General features: G+C 41.3%; 1 protein-coding gene across 3 annotated transcripts in view; it reads left to right on the forward strand.

The window, feature by feature from the left end:
* The window catches only part of snx29 (sorting nexin 29), a 202,801-nt gene that overhangs the window by 84,759 nt on the left and 97,119 nt on the right, over window positions 1–20,923 (forward strand). For all 3 annotated transcript variants that reach the window (XM_054755500.1, XM_054755509.1, XM_054755517.1), the window contains one exon: window positions 19,804–19,910. In XM_054755500.1, coding sequence (XP_054611475.1) covers window positions 19,804–19,910 — 107 coding nt within the window. The remainder of the gene's footprint in view (window positions 1–19,803; window positions 19,911–20,923) is intronic.

The raw sequence follows: 20,923 nt of genomic DNA on the forward strand, positions 1-20,923 counted from the left end.
ATGTTAGAAAATTAATTAAAGCACACATGTCTGATATCACTACACTGACGCACACATATAGATAGAGACACAGAGTTCAGCTGTAGTAGGCCCCTTCCTTGAGAAGCTGAACTCTCCTGTAACTAGGGAACGCCCAATTGCAAATAAAGAGAGAGGTTTTTCGGAGAGCGTATCCAGAGCGGTGTGGGATGTAACTCTGGTGCGTCCCTCTAGTTCTCCTCGCGAGTAAGACAATCTAGGCGTGGTTGAGTCTGTTTCTTTGAGTAGTTATACAGTCCAGTACTTGTCTTGGTTATCTGCAAGGATTTCCCTGACACCTCTCTACCAAAAAATCCTGAAGGAGAATGTCTGGCCATCTGTTTGTGACCTCAAGCTGAAACGAACAATCCAAAACACACCAACAAGTCCACCTCTGAATGGCTGAAGAAAAACAAAACAAAGACTTTGGAGTGGTCTAGTCAAAGTCCTGACCTGAATCTTGTTGAGATGCTGTGGCCTGACCTTACAAAGGCCGTTCATGCTCAAAAACCCTCCAATGTGGCTGAATGACAACAATTCTGCAAAGATGAGTGGGCCAAAATTCCTCCACAGCGCTGTAAGAGACTCATTGCAAGTTATCACAAACACTTGATTGCAGTTGTTGCTGCTAAGGGTGGCCCAACCAGTTATTAGGTTTAGGGGGCAATCACTTTATCACACAGGGCCATGTAGGTTTGGATTTTTTTTCTCCCTTAATAATAAAAACTTACAGTACATTTAAAAACTGCATTTTTTGTTCAGTTGTGTTGTAATTGACTATATTCAAATTTGTTTGATGATCCGAAACATTTAAGTGTGACAAACATGCAATAAAACACTTTAACAATGTAAAAAAACACTTTAAAACAATGTAAATCTAATATTTTTGTAGTTAGAGCATATAAAACCTGTTTATACATTATTAGAGCCCTCTATACATGAAATAACACCCCTATAGTCACCTTGACACTTTACCCAGTATAGTCGACATAAAAGACATAAAGTAAGCCATTTAAGACTTAAACAAGACATAATATAGACTCACACATGATAGCATTGAGAGAGTCACACCGAGTACTTCCTGCAGTGGTTATTAGTCTCATCGATGTAACATTACTGACACCTAGCGACCAGTGCAGATTACTAAAGTCTGTATTTTAGGTTATTTAAAAATGTTTAAATTCATGCTTGAAAATGATTGATTTAAGCCAGAAATACATCAAGTTTACTTAAATATGCACACTTTTTTTTCCTAATGATAGGCTGTAGTCAACCATGAAACAGTGCTGTTCTATATTTTTGGTCTCACCTGCTTCATGTCCCATGTGTGCCTGTTGAATGGGGGTTGCTCCAGGTTGGACAGCTCTCATCGGCAATCATTAAATTGTAGTTGGCCAGTGGGTGGCTCATTTTTAACTCGTGTCAAAATGACTGCTCTTGACGGCTGCTGAAAATGAACAGTGCATTGGATGTCAGCTGTCTGTGGACGCAATCAAAACAAAAAGCAGTTAGATGGACATTTCCAACTGGTTGGCAATAAGCAGTGCTGACGCACCACATGGTGAAATGGGAACGCTGACGTAAGATTGGGAAGCGACAGTTTGTTGTGGCATCTGATGTTCTTCAGACTCATTCTTGTCATTATCGTCTTACCATTTTATTTACTTACCTCTTGCTCTTTCTTCACATGGGTTACAGCAGCGCTTCTCAAATAGGGGGGCGGGTCCCCCTGGGCGGGGGCACGGTGAACTGTCAGAGGGGGCGTGAGTCCATGAAATAAATTAATAATTCACTCAATAAATGAAAATGAACTCAATAATTTTGCCAGCTTCAATACATTGCCATGTGCATGCGTGTCTGTTTTTCTCGTCTCTCTCAGGCAGGAAGAGGGTTCACTCTGTGCATTGGTTTCAGCACCACGACGGCACGAACACGGCCTTAAAAATAAAGTTCAAATCTGGCCTCGTAGACCCAATCTCGTGTGTGGTCTCGTGACGCTCCTAACATAAACTGAATATTAATGTAAACAATGGCAGCAAAATATACTTGCATATAATAAGTGTCGGTTAAACTGTAGCCTTAAACCAGTCAAAATAGCTAATTCGTTTAGCAGTCAAAGGCTGTTTACTAAATAAACACAGCTCTCGTTCTGACTCTAGTGATGTCAGAACACCAAAAAAACATCACTCACACTCAGGAGCCATTAATTTTTCAAGTCTGTCTTAACGTGCTTTGACTTCTGCACCGATAGCTCATCAGTGACACACACACAAACCGCAAATGGCACCTTCAAAGTAAAAAGGATTCAAAATAAGAGTCTCTGCATAAATGTGCAAAAACATGCGGGATACTTATTAAGGAGCTCCAAATTGATCTGTGGCAGTTGAAATTTATACATAAATGAATGTATGGAAAACACTGGATTGGCTAAAATCGCAGCCAGGAATGTAAAGAAATGTCAGCTTGTGACGTTACAATTTTGGAACGTTACATTTTATTTGTTTAATTCCAAGATGTGCATTTCTGCAATTAATTTAAAACCTTGGCCTTTTGCAAATTGAGTAGACATTATGTAACAAGCCCTGTCATACAAGTATCACAATAAGTTATCCACTGGGAACAATAAGACATAAAAAACAAGAAACACATTTTAGCCCTAAAAGATTGTTTGGTTTCAAAATGCTGTGACTTTATTCCTTATTCAAAGCTTACGCTGTAATTAGCAGACAATGGATTTATGTTTGGGTTGAAAAAAGGCTCTTTTATTTTTAGTATTTTTTTAGAAAACAATGCGCGCCCTGGCTCTCACCCCATAAATACAAACCACATTGAAACTGTTGCGTCATATTGCGTATGTAAATTTGACAAACTGTAATATTCTCCATGCACTGTTTGAGGAGTGTGTTGCAATGGGACCGAACATTTTTCGGAGGGTTTTGCTGGAGGATTTTGTGTTGGCACAGAAGTCATCAACATGCCAAAACCCAAAATATTTAACGTTAATAACGATCCTTCTAAATTCAACCTGTTGCCCCGCTGTAACTATTTGGGATGTTCGCTGATTAAAAAAGTGACTTCTTTACTCCTACTTACCAATACTCAGATACAGCGTTTGACGTTGCCCTGGAAGTAATTCAATAAGTTCCTAATTATTCTGTGCTATTAATATTTGCATTAATTACATCTGATTTCTGCCTCTGTTCCTGAAACATGCCGGTTAAAACTTTTAATTTGCTTTGCCAAATTGCCAAAGCACCGATGCAGCATATGGTGTACAATCTAATTACATTATAATAAAAAGATAGCAACTTTTCATTCAAAACCTTACTTGAAAACACAGTAATTGATAGCCAGAAAAACAGAACGTGGACAATTTGCACTGTGGTTTTTAATTTAAACCAAAGTGCAACAACACAACTCCTGTTGCCAGTTCAGTGTCAGGTAGTTAGATATTCCTGTCAGTTCAGATGAAAAAGCAAATCATTAAAACATGTGAATATGCCGCCAGCTTTTACAGAACACCGTGAAAGTTGTGTTCAGTTTTGTCCAAGAGCTCACAATTGACTTCTTTGCACATTTTCCGTTATATAAGCACTATACTTGACCATGGAAATGATATGTCACCTTCATGTAAAAATGTGTGCATTACAATGCAGGTACACTCAGTTTTTCATGCATTGCTAAACAGGAATGTCTGCCTTCATGCTGCTTTACGAGAGTGCTTTTGTCAGTCCCTCACAAGACTGCGTGTTGTGTTTTTTTTATTTGGGTTTGGAAGTACATGCATGAACGGCCCATACACGAATATTGTTCTAAGTAAACGAGCATGCATTTTGCATGCGATCGGTTCGCTAAATGTAAAATGTGTTAGGCGTAAGTGTTGAGAGTGTGCGCGCCTTCCGTGAATGCTTAACAACACTTTTAATAGTTTGCAGCAGATTGAGCTGAGATTCTTTCCAGCTGAGACATTTTTGGGTCAGATATTTTTTCTGCCTAATAATTTCTTTGATCAAAGGAATAATTAGGTTTGCTTCTATTGCTTGCATAAGACACCCGGGCACCTGCTTGCACACATTTGTCTCCAGTTCTTCAGGCTTCATGGACATCCACTCAGACAGGAGGCAGTCAAGTGGAAGCGCTCCCTTTTTTCCACTATACCGGAATATAAAGAAATAAAGATGCTGTATAGAGTGTACCCATTTCATGAAGAGATGCAAACATACTGTTACAATAACTGAATTTAGCTGAGTAGTCTATCTGTCTGTCTATCAGTCTATCTTTCTATATGTCTGTCTATCTGTCTGTCTATCTATCTATCTATATGTCTGTCTATCTGTCTGTCTATCTATCTACCTGTCTATCTGTATCTGTGTCTGTCTGTCTGTCTGTCTGTCTGTCTGTCTATCTGTCTGTCTATCTGTCTATCTGTATCTGTCTGTCTATCTACCTGTCTATGTACCTGTCTACCTGTCTATCTGTCTATCCATCTGTCTATCTATCTGTCTATCTGTCTATCTACTTGTCTACCTGTCTATCTGTCTATCCATCTGTCTATCCATCTGTCTATCTGTCTATCTGTCTATCACTTCATATAGTGTTAAGTATGAACACTAACAGTGTTTTTTTTTAACACTTTAAATTGTAAATTTTTACATTTAATACTGCGATAGATTTAATAGTACATAATGTGTAATAGTACATTTTAATAGTGTTAATAACTCACATTAATGGTGGTGTTTTTTTGGCAATTGATAATGTTGATAGCTAACATTATTAGAGTAGTTTTTAAAAATTTGTATTGTTAATTTGTACACTTAAAAGTGTTGATAACTAACATTGATAGGTAATGGTTTTGTAACGCTTGTTACGGTTAATAATAACAAAGTGTTAATAACTAACATTGACAGCGTAGTTTTTTAAACATTTTGTAGTGTTCATTTACACACTCAGTAGTGTTGATAACGGTAATTTTCGGTGTATAAGCCACAAGTTATTTCTCATGCTTTAAACCATGCACCTTATTCAGTGATGCGGCTAATTTGTGGTCTCGTGACATCTCGTGTGCTTCAGAGCAGCTGTTTTGTGCATTGCGCACATGCTTGTCATGAGCGGCTAAACAGGAGTTGGATTCCCAACGCAGAGAGCGACGCTTGTTGGTGAACAAAGGTTTTAATGTCCAGTTAAATAATGGTTATAATGAAGCAAAAATAAGAATAGAGTCCAACAAAAAAACACAGGCCAATCTAAGGATAAGAAAAAACACTACTACAAAAGGTATCAGGGAAAAGGCTAGGAGTCTCTCAAAACAGAAGTGGCTGACACACAGGTAACTACCGCTGCTGGAATAGCCGAGCAGGGCGAAGTACTCACACTTGTGCAATAGCAAGAGGACCAGTCGGGAATAGCTAGCAAGGAAGGCTCGAAGAGCAACATAGCAATTGGGTACGATCTGGCACCTAACGAGTCCAAGTGCCATGCTTCAGTACCAGCCGCCTGTGATAGAATGCAGGTGTGCGCAGGTAGCTCCGCCCCAGCCAGCTCGGTAGGTAACTGCAAGACACGGCAGACAGGCGGCAGCAAAACGACAGACACAGAATGTGACAGCGCTCATCATTAGTGATGTGCGACACCACTGATTTCTTTTCCAATTCAATACTAAAGGCCCTGTCACACCTTGACGATTTAGCCAGCGCATGCCCGACGTGATCATTTTGATGGCATACGTTGAACTGTCGACATTTTTTTCAATTTTGGGCGTATACATAGCGTATTCATAACGAGTTTGACGTATACATGACGTATTAGTAATTTATAGGAATGTTTCTATAACTTATAGACAACTTATACCAACGAATGCGTAGCGTGTTGCCGGCGTTCACAACTTATGCCCAACGCCAGTCTAACTTATGCAAACCGTACGGCAGCGTATGGCCGACGACCACGTGCTGTAGCCTATAAAAAGGCTGCCACTTGATGACGCCAATCATAACCTCACTAGACATCGCAGTGTCAACATCACCATCATGCCAAAGAAAATTTCGAAGACCGCTGCCAAGAAGTATCATGGCAGTGACGGAGGACGTGGACGTAAGAAGGATCCATCACCACCCAAAGCCTCCCCTCCCACTCTCACTCTGATGGAGATGACGCAGGTTCGAACGCCTCTCAGGCATCGTCAATGGTATCGGAAGCTGCTTCCCCAGTGGCCTCCATCTCCTCTCAGCGAAACTTACAAATAACATGTGTGAACGGGTGTCAACGATCGCATAACTTATTGCCCGCGTATGCGGGACGTATGAATCATACGTTGACATACGTCCAAAAGTTTTGTGAATGCACACAATTTTTGGACGACTTGGACGTACTACGGCGTATGCCGGCATGCTTCAGCGTGCTCTTAACTTATACAAAACTTACCCATAACTTATTCAACGTACGTCAGCGTATAGGCCAAATTTTTCATACATTGGCGTACGCTGGCTAAATCGTCAAGGTGTGACAGGACCATGAGTAAAATTAAGTCTGTTATCAGCGATACTGATCGGATACCGATGATTTGTGCAAATACACCTGACGTGTCGGGTCAATTTCAAAAAGTAGTGTATTTAAAATCATAGGATAACTCATGAAATCAAGAATATAAGACAGAGTAATTTATTCAGTGAATATGTTGGGGAAAAAAACTACACAAAACTTTTCTTCTAACCACTTTCACGCATGATGTCCTCCAAGGCCTCAGTAAGACAATTCAGGAAACATAAATAGATAAGGAGGACAATATTATTTTATGTTTATCCTCCCCTGGAAAGATAAACAGGTAGGCTGTGTCTCAATTCAGGCACTTACTTACACTTTTTTTTTTTTGATGGCATAAGTGCGCTCACACTGAAAAGGACGGCAAAATGCAGTGTATTCTCAATACCGCCCAAAAGCGAGTTTGCCGTGATGGACATACACCACCCTCAATGTTCGCCGCCTTGGCTAGGTAGCGGAATAGGGAGGAACTAAATTGAAATAATGGCGACTGAAGAGCAACCCGTAGTGGTGGAAAGTAGTGAGGAGTGCTTTTTGAGGACCAGCCACAACAAGGTGATTCACTGTAAGCAGAAAGGTCTGAGAGATTCCAAAGAAATTAAAAGATGGGTTTAAACACCACAAACCAAAAAAAGGCCATCAAATTTAACGCACCCGTATTAAAGCTGACTGCAGTGTTTTCATTGATTTTGCTCACTTGTTCTTTTGACCTGTCCACTTGCAATGGAATCTCTCTGAGTGTGTCTTCATACCACATGTGAACTGTAATCAGAATTTTGTTCTCTCCGAGATTATGTGAATCTTTGATGAAGCTCTGTACACGGCGTCACATTCCCCATTAATATTTATCAACTCATTTCGCTGCACATAATCCGAATATTGATCTCACACCCTTCGCTTGCGAGCAGCATCCCCGTTTTATCTTTTCAATCAAAAGCAGACGTGCGACTGCGTCACGCTAGGAGGCGTGAAGCATAAATAAAGGCAGGAAGCTTCAGATTAAAGCAGAAGATAAAATGAAACTTTAATAATCCCCGTGAGGAAACTGGGTCGCTGCTGAAGTGGGGGAACAAAAGACAAGAATGGAGCAAACAGAGACTTGAAGGTGATGCGGGTAATTACAATCAAAGCACAGATTGTTGTGAACAGGCAAGAGAACTAACATGATGCATTTTGTGGTTTCCAGCAGACTGTGACATTTAGTCTTTCATTATAGACTTTTACACATTAGAGAACATATATTTAATGATCGTCATGGATCCTTCAAAGCAAATTTGGTCTTTAAAGTGACTGCAATCTAAAAATTTGTTTGTTAATCCCTAATGGAGAAATGAATGTTGCAGTAAGAGCTTGCATACACAAGAAGCGCCCAAGTCACACTACATATCAATTTTGACTAGTGCAGTTTTTTTGCAATTAGAACAACCCAAATAAATTTGCCACTTTGGACCAGTGGGAAATAATATGACTAATGGCGGCTGCAAATTAAATTAGGAGGGGGCAAAGCAATTTTCCTCTACCAGTATTCCCAAAACTTAGATTATGCTTCTGCATAGTCACTATGCCGTCCCCTTCGATGCCATCTTGATCCTTTTATAGCTCTTTGTCAGGGTTGAGTGTGTGATATGCAATTGTCTCTCAAAATGCCAGGAATGGTGGATCCAAAACCGGAGGAGAAGGCGTTGGCAAAGGTGGGCAGTACACTCTTTGAACGACTTGCAGACACAGGAAAAAATGTAAAGCTGGCCAATGGCAGCCTTTACAGTCCGTGTCACCACGACATAAGGTTAGATTTTTTTTTAGGTGCATGCCACACTATGCAAAAGGGTTTGGAGAGGGAAGAGCGAGCCAATGTAGCAAGTGTATGCTGGCGCCCCCACGCAGGAGCATAATCCAGTCTCAATCCTGTCATACTGTATACCGTTTTCCCTCACTACAATCATGGTTTGAACATCGCACTCCCTGACATCATTTTTCCATTCCATTTCATTTTCCTCCGCTTATCCGGGTCGCGGGGCAGCAGTCTCAGTAGGGAAGCCCAGACTTCCCGGTCCCCGACCACCTCCTCCAGCTCCACCAGGAGGACACCAAGGCGTTCCCAGGCCAGCTGTGAGATATAATCCCTCCAGCGTGTCCTAGGTCTGCCCTGGGGCCTTCTCCCAGCTGGGCATGCCCGAAACACCTCACCTGGGAGGCATCCGGACTAGATCCCTGAGCCACCTCAGCTGGCTCCTCTCGATGTGAAGGAGCAGCGGCTTTACTCTGAGCTCCTCCTGGATGGCCGAGCTCCTCACCCTATCTCTTAGGGTGAGTCCCGCCACCCTACGAAGGAAACTCATTTCAGCGCTTGTATCCGCGATCTCGTTCTTTCGGTCACGACCCAAAGCTCATGACCATAGGTGAGGGTGGGAACATAGATCGAACGGTAAATTGAGAGCTTTGCCTTCCGGCTCAGCTCCTTCTTTACCACGACGGTCCGGTACAGCGACTGCATTACTGCAGACGCTGCGCGGATCCGCCTATTGACCTCACGCTCCAACCTTCCCTCACTCGTGAACAAGACCCCGAGATACTTGAACTCCTCCACCTGGGGCAGGACCTCATTCCCAACCCGGAGGGAGCAATCCACCCTTTTCTGATAACCTGATGGCCTCAGATTTGGAGGTGCTGAGTCTCATCCCAGAAGCTTCACACTCAGATGCAAACCGTCCCAGTAAACGCTGAAGGTCACAGCCCGATGAGGCCATCAGGACCACATCGTCTGCAAATAGCAGAGACGAGATCCTAAGGCCACCAAACTGGACCCCCTTGACACCTTGGCTGTGCCTCAAAATTCTATCTATGAAAGTTATTAACAGAATCGGTGACAAAGGGCAGCCTTGGTGGAGGCCAACGTTCACCGGAAACAGGCTTGACTTACTGCTGGCAATGCCAACCAGGCTCCTGCTCCGGTTGTACAAGGACTGAATGGCACGTAGTAGCGCGCCACCAATCCCATACTCCCGGAGCACCCCCCACAGGACACCGTGAGGGACACGGTCGAATGCCTTTTCCAGGTCCACAAAGCACATGTAGACCGGTTGGGCAAACAAGTACCCTCCAGTACCCTTGCAAGGGTATAGAGCTGGTCCAGTGTTCCGTGACCAGGACGAAAACCACATTGCACCTCTTGTAGCCGGTTTGATTAACGGTCGTACCCTTCTCTCCAGCACCCTGGAATAGACTTTCCCAGGGAGGCTGAGGAGTGTGATCCCCCTATAGTTGGAACACACCCTCCGGTTACCCTCCTTGAAAGGGGGGACCACCAGCCCAGTCTGCCAATCCAGAGCTACTGTTCCCGACTTCCACGCAATGTTGAAGAGACGTGTCAGCCAAGACAGTCCCTCAACATCCAGAGCCTTGAGGAATTCAGGGCGAAACTCAGGTGTGGGAGGAGTTCGGTGAGGCCATGGAGCACGACTTTTGGTCGGCCTCGAAGAGGTTCTGGCAAACCATCCGGCTCCTCAGAAAGGGGACGCAGTGCCCGGTCCACACTGTTTACAGTGGGGACGGGGGCCTGCTGACGTCATTTTTCAAAAATGTATTAATAAATGATCATATGCATATGATGCATGTTTAAGCAAACTACGTATATTTTGCCCGAATTAAGCATTTTCAAGCATAAAAATTACTTACTAAACTACAATACAAACATAAGTCATTAAGACCGCCATTCAACTTGTCAATGTAGTATTCTACATTAGTCACTAGGTGTCAGTAATTGTTCGGTGAGACAAGCGTGAGACTTGATTGCCGGAACAACAGGCTTTTATTGCAGGTTTAAGTTATTACAGGCACAATAATAATAATTACACTGGTTACTATTGTGGCCATAGCCCACAAGAAGCTAAAACTCAGCTCTGAAGCTCTGATGTCACGGCCTGTCCACCACCCATTATGCTCCCCTACATGGTAAACTGTCTTAAATGGTTTATTTTCTCAGATTATATATACTATATTTACCGAAATGGCTTGAGTGCAGACGGTACGGTAGTAACGGTAGTTATTATATGTTATATATTATAGTTATAGGTAGTAATGGTAGTAACCAGACCAAGAAACTAGGTAGATATGGGCAAAAATGAAGTATAGTGGCCTACAAGTCAGTGGTGATACGCTTTACGACTTTAGTTTTTCACCTGCACAGACGACAGTGAGCATCAAACTAAAATGCTCACGCCAAATCGCTCCAAAGTCTCCCAACAAGCGTTTGAAGGCGATATCGTGCAAGTAACGGTGACTGTACTACTTAGTTATTTTATTGACATTATTTAAGTTGTTCAGTTACTCTGCTGTTCAACTTGCATGTCACAAAATTTTGTTTTGCAAATTTTTAATGTTTTCTTTTTAGTAAGTTTAACCACCAGCACCGTTTTAAAAGGACCGGTTTGGCACTGGTATTGGATAATACCTCAATGATATACAACCCTAATCCCTATCATTAAGATTGCTCAATTTTCAGTAACATTTTGGAATTGGAGCTGCTTTAGGTAAGGGTGTGCATCATTTTCATAGATATCAAACGAGTTAATGCATGGATCTGGCAGTATGATAAAATTCACGTATATACAGTGGATACGCATTTTTGGATGGCTCCAAATTAGGATATTTTCAGAGGACTGTGCTCTACCAAGTGCGAGTCTAGTTTTTCTGGTAGGAATCATTATTTCCACTAAAAAAAACAAATGGTATGCAACAGGATAGCGAGGTAACACTGCAATCTCCAAACATGACTTCATTTGCTTTACCCAACTAAAAGAGCCTCCATTGTTTCCTAAATTACAATATAGCCACTGTAGCCTCCCCCAGCATCAGTCTATAAAAGTGAGCATGAAAAAATGAAACAAATAAATTAACAGTACCTCCAGACTCTCACTATTTCAAATGAAACTTTCGCACCTTCTACTTTTTGTCCAATGTAATTGGGGCATGGTGTGGCTCTTCTCCCTTTCTCTAATTTTCCTCGCCCAACACACACACACACACACACGCACACAGGCCGACATACAAAGGCTCCCGTTATCTGAAGGAGGGGAACGTGAGAAATGAACTATGAACGATTAGAAAATTAAAGAAGATTGCTTTTGATTAGCACGAGTTAATTAACTCAGCCAGCTGCCGGCCCGCTCCCTAGCCAGCCCATCAACAATGCACGGCTTGACTGCGTGATTAACTCAACAGTGCGTACGTGAATGCGACTGTGTTTTTGACCTTTCTTCTTGTTTTCACTCTTGTCATTTTGTAATGAAAAACAGATTAATTTAGTGCGTGAGGTATGTACCTTTCTACGCAAAAAAGAATGATTTTGTCATTAATATGCATGGTGAAAAGTGACTGGCCTTCTTTGTTTGTATGATTAGAGACATGGGAGCACTTTTGAACCACAGCACAGTGTGCTGCCAAGTTAAGTAGAACAGCAGTGAATGATTGATAAGGGCAAAACAGGGGATTATAGATAAGAAACCAAACAAAAAGAGTAAAAATAAGACCAGTGAGATGAGAACAGATGAATGTGGATACATCAGTTGCACACAGGGAGTACAGGAGCTGCAATAAAGAATGAGCAAAAACACCACCAAAGACCTAAATGCTACATAGGAGCGTTCGATCAACCAAAGCAAACATGTTTTCTTAAGGACAATGAAAATGCGAAACGGAACAAGAAAAGATTCAAAAGATCCCCAGTGTCGCAGCATTATTACCAAATTCCACTGAACACACCACGTGTATTTTTAAGTACTATGATAAACTCATTCATATGAGGCCATGGCGCTTCCACATTTTTTTCAAAAAAGGTTTCCATGACTTGACTAATACCATTTTTCATCAGTGTTCCAGTGACAAATTGAGTCTAACACCAACTAACACCATTTCTTCACTTTTTGACACCCAGCAGTGAGTTTACAGAAGTAGGACTAGCAAGTGACATTTGACGGTGACCATTCGACTCACAGCGACAGTAGATACAAATACCTTTGTTCTTTTCGAGGCCGCCATCTGCCAGGGCTTTGAAGCTAAACTTTCCATTCAAACTTATTGCTTTTCTTTGTCCATTTGTGCTCAATATTTGTTCCAGCTTGTGGCTCCACTTGCAACACCACTGTGTTTTCTCCAACTACAGTGTGTGCATGTTAATTGCGTGTAAAAAGGGAATTTCCATTAACTCATTATTGCGTGAGCTTTGACAGCAGATTTGACCTTAGAGATTCCACTATACAGTAATCCCGTGTTTATCACGGTTAATTGGTTCCATACCCACTGTGATAAGTGAATTTCCGCGAAGTAGGATTCCTTATTTATAAGTATGTATTTTTGCAAAAATCCTTTAAAAATTATTTTTAAAAAGTGTCAGTGAAACTGCTCGCGGCAATGTCCCACCACTCCTGCCACCCACACGCTCCTCGGAACAGACATCACAGCAAGTTGTCCACAAACTGCTATAGCCAGGATTTTTGCCCTCTTTCTTCTTAATCTCCTACATGGAATCATTTTGTTAAGAAAATATTGACTTCCGTTGCACAAAATCCTTGGAATTCGCCGCAAACGTGCAGCTCCTTCAGCAGCAGACTGTTACACCCACGGTGTAAGAAGGAGAGGTTCCGCAGGTCCTTCATACCGACCGCTATCAGGCTCTACAACACCTGAACCATTTTGTATTCACTATGTCACTATGCATTCTTTACTTGTGTATCTTGCTTGCTGCTGTAACAAGTGAATTTCCCTGCTGTGGGATTAATAAAGTACTACTACTACTACTACTACTAGTACTTAAAGATAGAGCGCTAGTGATGTGCGGATCGATACTGAAGTATCAACACTGCCGATACCAGCTCTTCGTGCTCTAAAGTCAATTCTCAAATCAAAATATGGATACCATTGGGAATTCAGACATCTAATTTTGTCATGTTTTGTCTGTTGTATGTTAGCTTGGCTATATTGTAGGGCTGTCAAAAATAGTGCGTTAACGGCGGTAACTAATATATTTCATTAATTACGTTCCATTTTTTAGCATAATTAACTCATACGCATCATGGCAAGCCACAACTCTCTGTTATGACTACAGACGGCGGCACAGTGTAGCTTCCCACAGCGTCACACAGTGTCTGACGCTCTTTTATAACTTTATTCTTACCTGAACACATTAACAACAGTGCAATTCCAACACCATATATGGATATCCTATTCCAAACCAACACGTCTCTAGTCCATTCATTGCAACGGCACTTCTTCATTGTCAAGACAGACCACGAGATGCATTCACTGACACCTTGAACATCACACAACGTCTTTATTATGCATGTATGGGTGGTCTAAAATAAACATGTAATAGTTTTGTAGTAGTTTAATTTATTTTGAACATGCTCACAAGTTACATTGAAATACATCACATAGTATGTCTTGTATTCTTTATGCTATGATTTGAAATACTGTACTTTTTAACATTTACCAGACACGTTATGTGTATTTGCAGAAAGTATCAGTATCGGATTGGTATCGCCAATATCAGCCTGAATTTTATACAGTATCAGATCGGAAAGGAAATCAGTGGTATCGCACATCACTAGAGCACGGACTGCAGCAATCTTTACTTCCATAAACACACGGAAATGTGTGCGTCGTCGTGCTTTTTGCGCATGCATGTCACTTCCCGGACCCTTTGCGTTCACATTATCAAGTCACATTTTTTTTTGGTAAAGTGAACAACCACATTAAAAAAATGGGATTTTAACAAAAAGTCCAAATTAGGAGCATACCCTGCAGTTTGAACGTAGCCCAAAAGTATTGATTTGCAGCCTGTGGCAGTTTCCCGGAACCGATCAATCCAACAAAAACTTCACCGATCTTGCTGTGATGCCCACCTGCTCTGCTGTATAGAATTAGAGGCCCTCTTGTTGTTTCCACTCCAGTTGAGAGGGAGCATCCTAGTGAGAAGTGACCTCATTGCCTCCTGTTGATAACACCCTCATATGCTTTTTGAAACTTTTCTTTATTTAATTTTACCTGCTTGCTTTCTTTTTCTTATATTGGAGCGTTCTTGTGTTCTGAGGCACACACAACGGTTTAACAGGTTTCCTGTAATTGGTAGATGAATTCTGTCCGTTTTGTTTTATGTTCATCTTGAAGCCGTGTCTGCATACTGGATTTCATTGCATGACTCAAATAGTGTGCTGATGGACTGCCACAGAAACTGAAAGTGAGCAAAATTGGTGTTTTCATAATGGTAGTCCTCATTTGGTTGGACTGCGCATATACATAAATCATATGCTCACATTTCTCAACAACAGTCAAACCGCTTCAGCCAATATAATATACATTTTTCAGGATGTCAGAGCATCCAACACAGTCAGTGGATGTGAGCTCCCCAAAATGTATTTGACTGGAAAAGATTTAGACACCACCTAAGGGTAGGATTAATGTTGTTGTTTATTTCCTCTGCTCCATCCCTAAGTCTTTTGTCCTGCAGCTGGTCTGAATATAGGACTGTTGGTTGAATAGAAAGTTTGATGGTTTCTACTGCATAGGCCTTTATCACCCTTCTCCGAACTGGGTGGCGGTGCATACAGATTTTGAGGCTTGTGACGAATAAAAACTTGAGATGTTTAGAGGCATTTTCTGTAGTCATGCTTCGTTTGTTTGTTCGTTCGTACGCTTTGTTGTTAGGAGCATAACGCTGCAGAATATTTAAAGAGGCTGTAAGTGACAGTTTTTTTTTTAAAACTTATAGTTGAGCTATATTTCACTCAATGCACTTCATGTTTGCATTGTAATGCGTGTATACAATGATACAAATACAGGTGATCCTCAGGTTACGTATGAGTTGTGTTCCTACACGATGATGCAAGTCAACTTGTGGTTTTAGTCCGACCTTACACTTAAATTATACAAAAATGAACTATTAAGTTACTCACACTGTACACTGAATACAAGGAGAATATGAAATACAGTAATAAAAAATGAAACCATCATGAAAAAAAGAAACGGTCATAAAAATGACAAAAAAGCCAAAGCAATAGCAAATTCTCCATCACAATAATAAGACCACTAAACTGCTTAATTATTGCTATCGCTCTCAGAGGATCAGAGACCTATGGGTAATGTGCACTGTAGTGTTAAAGAGTTTTGTGCTTTTCGACAGTCTGTGAACCTGCCATGTGTCATGACTGTGTGTGGCTGCGTGCAGAGAGCACAGTTGAGTATGCTCATGTTGTTTTGGCGTGGTTCACATGACAGTAGCCTGTTTTGTTTTCGCAATAAAGAGATTGTTCGACCATCTCCTTGTCATCCTTACAGCGTCCGGGTTAGGCACGGGCCGGTTTCAAGGTACAGTATACCACGGTTTGAAAATGAGCCGTCATACCGTTCCTGCGAGATGAGAGAAAGTGGAGGTCCAGCGCAGCCGCTATGTGGAAATACTTTATCACTGCCCCTGAATGCCCCTTGCTGTTGTCTTGTGACAATGAGAAAGTGTCGTCCTGAGGAGGACTCGAGATATATTTGTGAGTTGAAGATACATACTGTATATGGTGTCGGAATTGCACTGCTGTTGATGTGTTCAGGTGAGAATAAAGTTATAAAAGAGCAGTAGACTCTGTTGGAACACTATTGTGCCTCTCTGTGTGCCGTCATAACAGAGAGGGGTGGCTTGACATGGTGTGCATGCCTTAATTGCGGTAAAAGTTTTAACATAATTAATTAAATGAATTAGTTACCGCCCTTAATGCACAATTTTTGACAACCCTACTTTAAACCTGACTTTACTCACCACCGTCAGGGGCTGGTCATCTTTTCTGTCATAACTAATGACGTCTTGTTGTCCAGTGGGAGTTTCCGGTATAATGCTGCTTCAGATGCACGATGACTTTGGTCGTATTAAACTTTTTTCTTCGGACTTGAACGAAAAATACACACGGCCGACATCACTCCTACTCCATGCTTAACACAACTGGCAGGTCCAGCAATATTAAAGACCAATAAAAGTTGATGTGTACAATAGAATCCATTTCAAAGGAGTTCCAATAATACATTGGATTCAAGACTTCTTACTGTCTTCAGCGCCTATTTTTACTTACTGAAGTTGCTCATTATTTTGTACAAGTTAAACCAACGTCTCAAGGGACACAAACACTCAGGTTAAACCTCAAGGGAAGCTTTAGTGTGGGATTGGGAAACACACTTGCACACTTTGCTGTTCCGATGCAACAACACATTGCTCATGTGCAGCCCAACATTTCATAACACACTCACACACACGCACGCACACACACACACACACACACACAGCTGTTGGGGAGTGATGCTCAGTTAGTTTTGTTATTACACACCAGCTGTCAGCCCAATTTTCTTTAGCCAGGAACATCTGTGGTGTTATCCCCACTCCCCCAACATGGTCCTTATTCAGCCACACACCCTTCTCCCTATTGCTCTCTCTTAGTCTGGTTTGTCCACATTCCTTTTTACTGGCTGCCTGCCAATGTAACAATGTAACTGAAATCGGCATATTGATCGGAATAAGAACATACGTTTCCTGTAGAAAAATAGTCTTACTGCATATTCAGGATCTAGGTACATGCAAACCAACAGGTGCCACCAAACGACACCTGAGTGTCACCCCAGTACTCCTCCCACAATCATCCACAAATGGTCAATGCACTGGAGGCGGGAGATGAAGAAAACAGACACGCATGCACATGGAAATTATAATATTAAGGCTGGCAAAATGATCAAGTTCATTGTGTGATTAATTCATGTATTATTATCGTCCCAGGCCTAGTGCCCACGAGACAGTTTCTTTTTTCTGAACGAGAAATCTTATCACGTTTTAATCTCGCAAGACCTTGTGACACCCCCAGTCATCAAGCAGTTGTTGAGCAGCTAAGAAATATGATACCTTTTTGTGTGTACAGTGGTGTGAAAAAGTGTTTGCCCCTTCCTGATTTCTTATTTGTTTTGCATGTTTGTCGCGCTTAAATGTTTGATATCATCAAAAAAAAAAGTTAAATATTAGTCAATGACAACACAACTGAACACAAAACACATTTTTAAAATGAAACTTTTCATTATTAAGGGTGAAAAAACAAACAAACCTACATGGCCCTGTGTGGAAAAAGTAATTGCCCCCTAAACCTAATAGCTGGTTGGGCCTTCCAGGTCTGCAGGCCTCACTTGCCTCAGTTAAGGTCAGTGTTCATGACTCCACCATAAGAAAGACACTGGGCAAAAACGGCCTGCATGGCAGAGTTCCAAGACCAAAACCATTGCTGAACAAAAAGAACGTTAAGGCGCGTCACGATTTTGCCAGAAAACGTCTTGATGATCAACAACACTTTTGGGAAAATACTTTGTGGTCTGACGGGACAAAAGTTTAACTTTTTGGAAGGTGTGTGTCCCATTACATCTGGTGTAAAAGTGACCCTAAATTTCAGAAAAAGAAAATCATACCAACAGTAAAATATGGTGGTGGTAGTGTGATGGCCTGGGGCCGTTTTGCTGCTTCAATACCTCCAAGAAGACTTGTGATAGATGGAACCATTCAATTAATAATTCAATAATTCAATTAATAATTCAATCAATAAACATCATTGCAAACAGTTATTCTAAAATATACTTGTATATGTTACCTCATAAAAGTCAGTTTTTGGCCTATAGCAGCAACAACTGCAATCAAGCATTTATGATAACTTGCAATAAATCTCTTACAGCACTGTGGAGGAATTTTGTCCCACTCATCTTTGCAGAATTGTTGTAATTCAGCCACATTGGAAATTTTTCCAGCATGAAGCGATTTTTAAGGTCATGCCACAGCATCTCAATAGGATTCAGGTCAGGACTTTGACTAGGCCACTCCAAAGTCTTAATTTTGTTTTTCTTCAGTCATTCAGAGGTGGACTTGCTGGTGTGTCTTGGGTCATTGTCTTTTTGCAGAACCCAAGTTGGTTTCAGCTTGAGGTCACGAACAGATGGCCGGACATTCTCCTTTGGAAATTTTTCAGGCATCAGAATTCATGCTAACATTTATCACAGCAAGTCTTCCAGGTCTGCAGGTTTCAGTTAAAGTCAGTGTTCATGATCGCTGGAACAACAGGCTTTTATTGCCCGTTTGAATGCTCTCACAACAGGTACAACTATTGCTGTAAACAGGTTTTCTATGCTCTAACTATGAAAATATTTGATTTATAAATAAGGAATCGTACTTCATAGAAATTCACTTATCACGGTCTGGTCTGGAAGCAATTAACCGCGATAAACGAGGTATTACTGTATTGTCTTTAATGGCATGTTGCAAATTAGTTGAGCCTGTATCAACAGTGCCTCTGCTGGTTGTAGCCAAGTAGTGCACTCCATTTTACCTCAGTTGTTTGAAGGTGCGATGAATCAAAATCAGTTCACACAATCAACAGAATTCTTAACATTCAATTACTAGTATTTTGCGTCTTATGTAGCTCAATAAGTTAACCAAATTATTAAAGTTGGACATAATTGCTAAGCGTTGTACCATAATATCAGGCTTTTGAGCACACACTAATGTTGCCTTTTGATGTTGTTTTGCTTGTTTTTCAGATAATAATCAAACTCCATAGTTTTTTGAAGATATTCCCAAACTTTGATTTGTGCTTGATGGAGCCTTTGGACATGTTAAACTCCTAAGGTCTTTAATTTTCTCTGTTCTTAGAGCGTGTGTTCCCATCACTGCCTTCAAACCCTCAGTGGGTCTGTCAGTGTCAGCGGGGTGTGTTCCTGTCAAAATTCCAAAGTGAATTTTCTTCTGTGGTGCTGAAAATCCAATCAAACCCACCTCCTCCTCCTCTGTGAAGACACAGAGCTCCCATTTCTTCTTCTTTGCGGAGGGAACCCTATTAGTTGATGTTTATGAGCTTAGAAACAACGCTTTAGGCGCTGCCATGATGACTTAAGCCTGTGAGCGAGCGGCAGTATTACACAGAAACAATGAGCTCGGTCTGAGAGGAAAGTCTGCGTAGAAGAGGCAAGGGGGATAGAGGGGACATTTATCATCTTAATAGAAATGACAGAAAGGGAAAAAAATATGTTTGAGTGCTAACTTACAATGTGGCATTGTGTATGTACAACGAAACAGAGGAGTTGTGTGTTTTTGAGTGGATGTACTGTACAGTATGTTGGTTTGAGTTGTGGCATATCATCATATTTGTACATCTTTTTTTTATGCAGCGGTGCTGTTTTGCCTTTCTGTTGCAGGTCTGTCAGTCTTGCAGTTGAGTGAAGAACATACCCTTGCCCCTCAGAGTAAGTGCATGGGTGACACTGAGGAGTTGGCAGCCAGCTATGAACGTAAGCTCATAGAGGTGAGTGTGTTCTCTTGTTGCAGCTCACTATTACCGCATAAAGTGTTAACACGCAATACAGTAGTGCACCCCTCTCATTCCAGCAACCATTTTTATTACAGCAGTGTAGCTTCTCAAGGCACAATACTATAGAAATTAAACTTGTACAGTCGTCCCTCGTTTTTGGTTCCAGCCCCAACCGCGATAAGTGAATCCCCCCGAATTAGGATTCAATATTAACAAATGGTAGTTAGAGCATATAAAACCTGTTTATGAGTTTCTAAATAAATTTTTTTACCATTTATTAGAGCCCTGTAGACATGAAATCACACCCCCACGAATTTCCCCCACAAATTCTACCAAAAAATCCTGAAGGAGAATGTCCGGCTACCTGTTCGTGACCTCAAGCTGAAACAAACTCGAGCTCTGCAGCAGGACAATGATCCAAAACACATAGCAAGCCCTCTGAATGGTTGAAAAAGAGCAAAATGAAGACTTTTTGGAAAGGCCTAGTCAAAGTCCTGACCTGAATCCTATTGAGATGCTGTGGCATGACCTTAAAAAGGCGCTTCATGCTGGAAAACCCTCCACTGTGGCTGAATTACAACAATTCTGCAAAGATGAGTGGGCCAAAATTTCTCCACAGCGCTGTAAGAGACTCATTGCACGTTATTGCAAGTTAACGCTTGATTGCAGTTGGGTGGACCAACCAGTCACTTTTTCACACAAGGCTATGTCGATTTTTTTCTCCCTCAATAATAAAAAGTTTCATTTAAAAACTGCATTTTGTGTTCAGTTTGGTTTTCATTGATTAATATCTAAATTTGTTTTATGATCTGAAACATTTAAGAAACATGGAAAAAAAAATAATTCAGGAAGGGGCCAAACACTTTTCCACACCACTGTAAGAGACGGCCGCCTTTAGCATAGCAAGCTACCGAGCTAACTAGTTAGCCTCTCCAATTTGCTTCTTGTAAACTTAGTGTTTCAAACAAGTGGGGAAGAAGGACAAAGTGTGAAGCCAAAATCTTACT

The sequence above is a fragment of the Dunckerocampus dactyliophorus genome, chromosome 2 (assembly GCF_027744805.1).
Source record: "Dunckerocampus dactyliophorus isolate RoL2022-P2 chromosome 2, RoL_Ddac_1.1, whole genome shotgun sequence".
NCBI classification, from domain to species: domain Eukaryota; kingdom Metazoa; phylum Chordata; class Actinopteri; order Syngnathiformes; family Syngnathidae; genus Dunckerocampus; species Dunckerocampus dactyliophorus.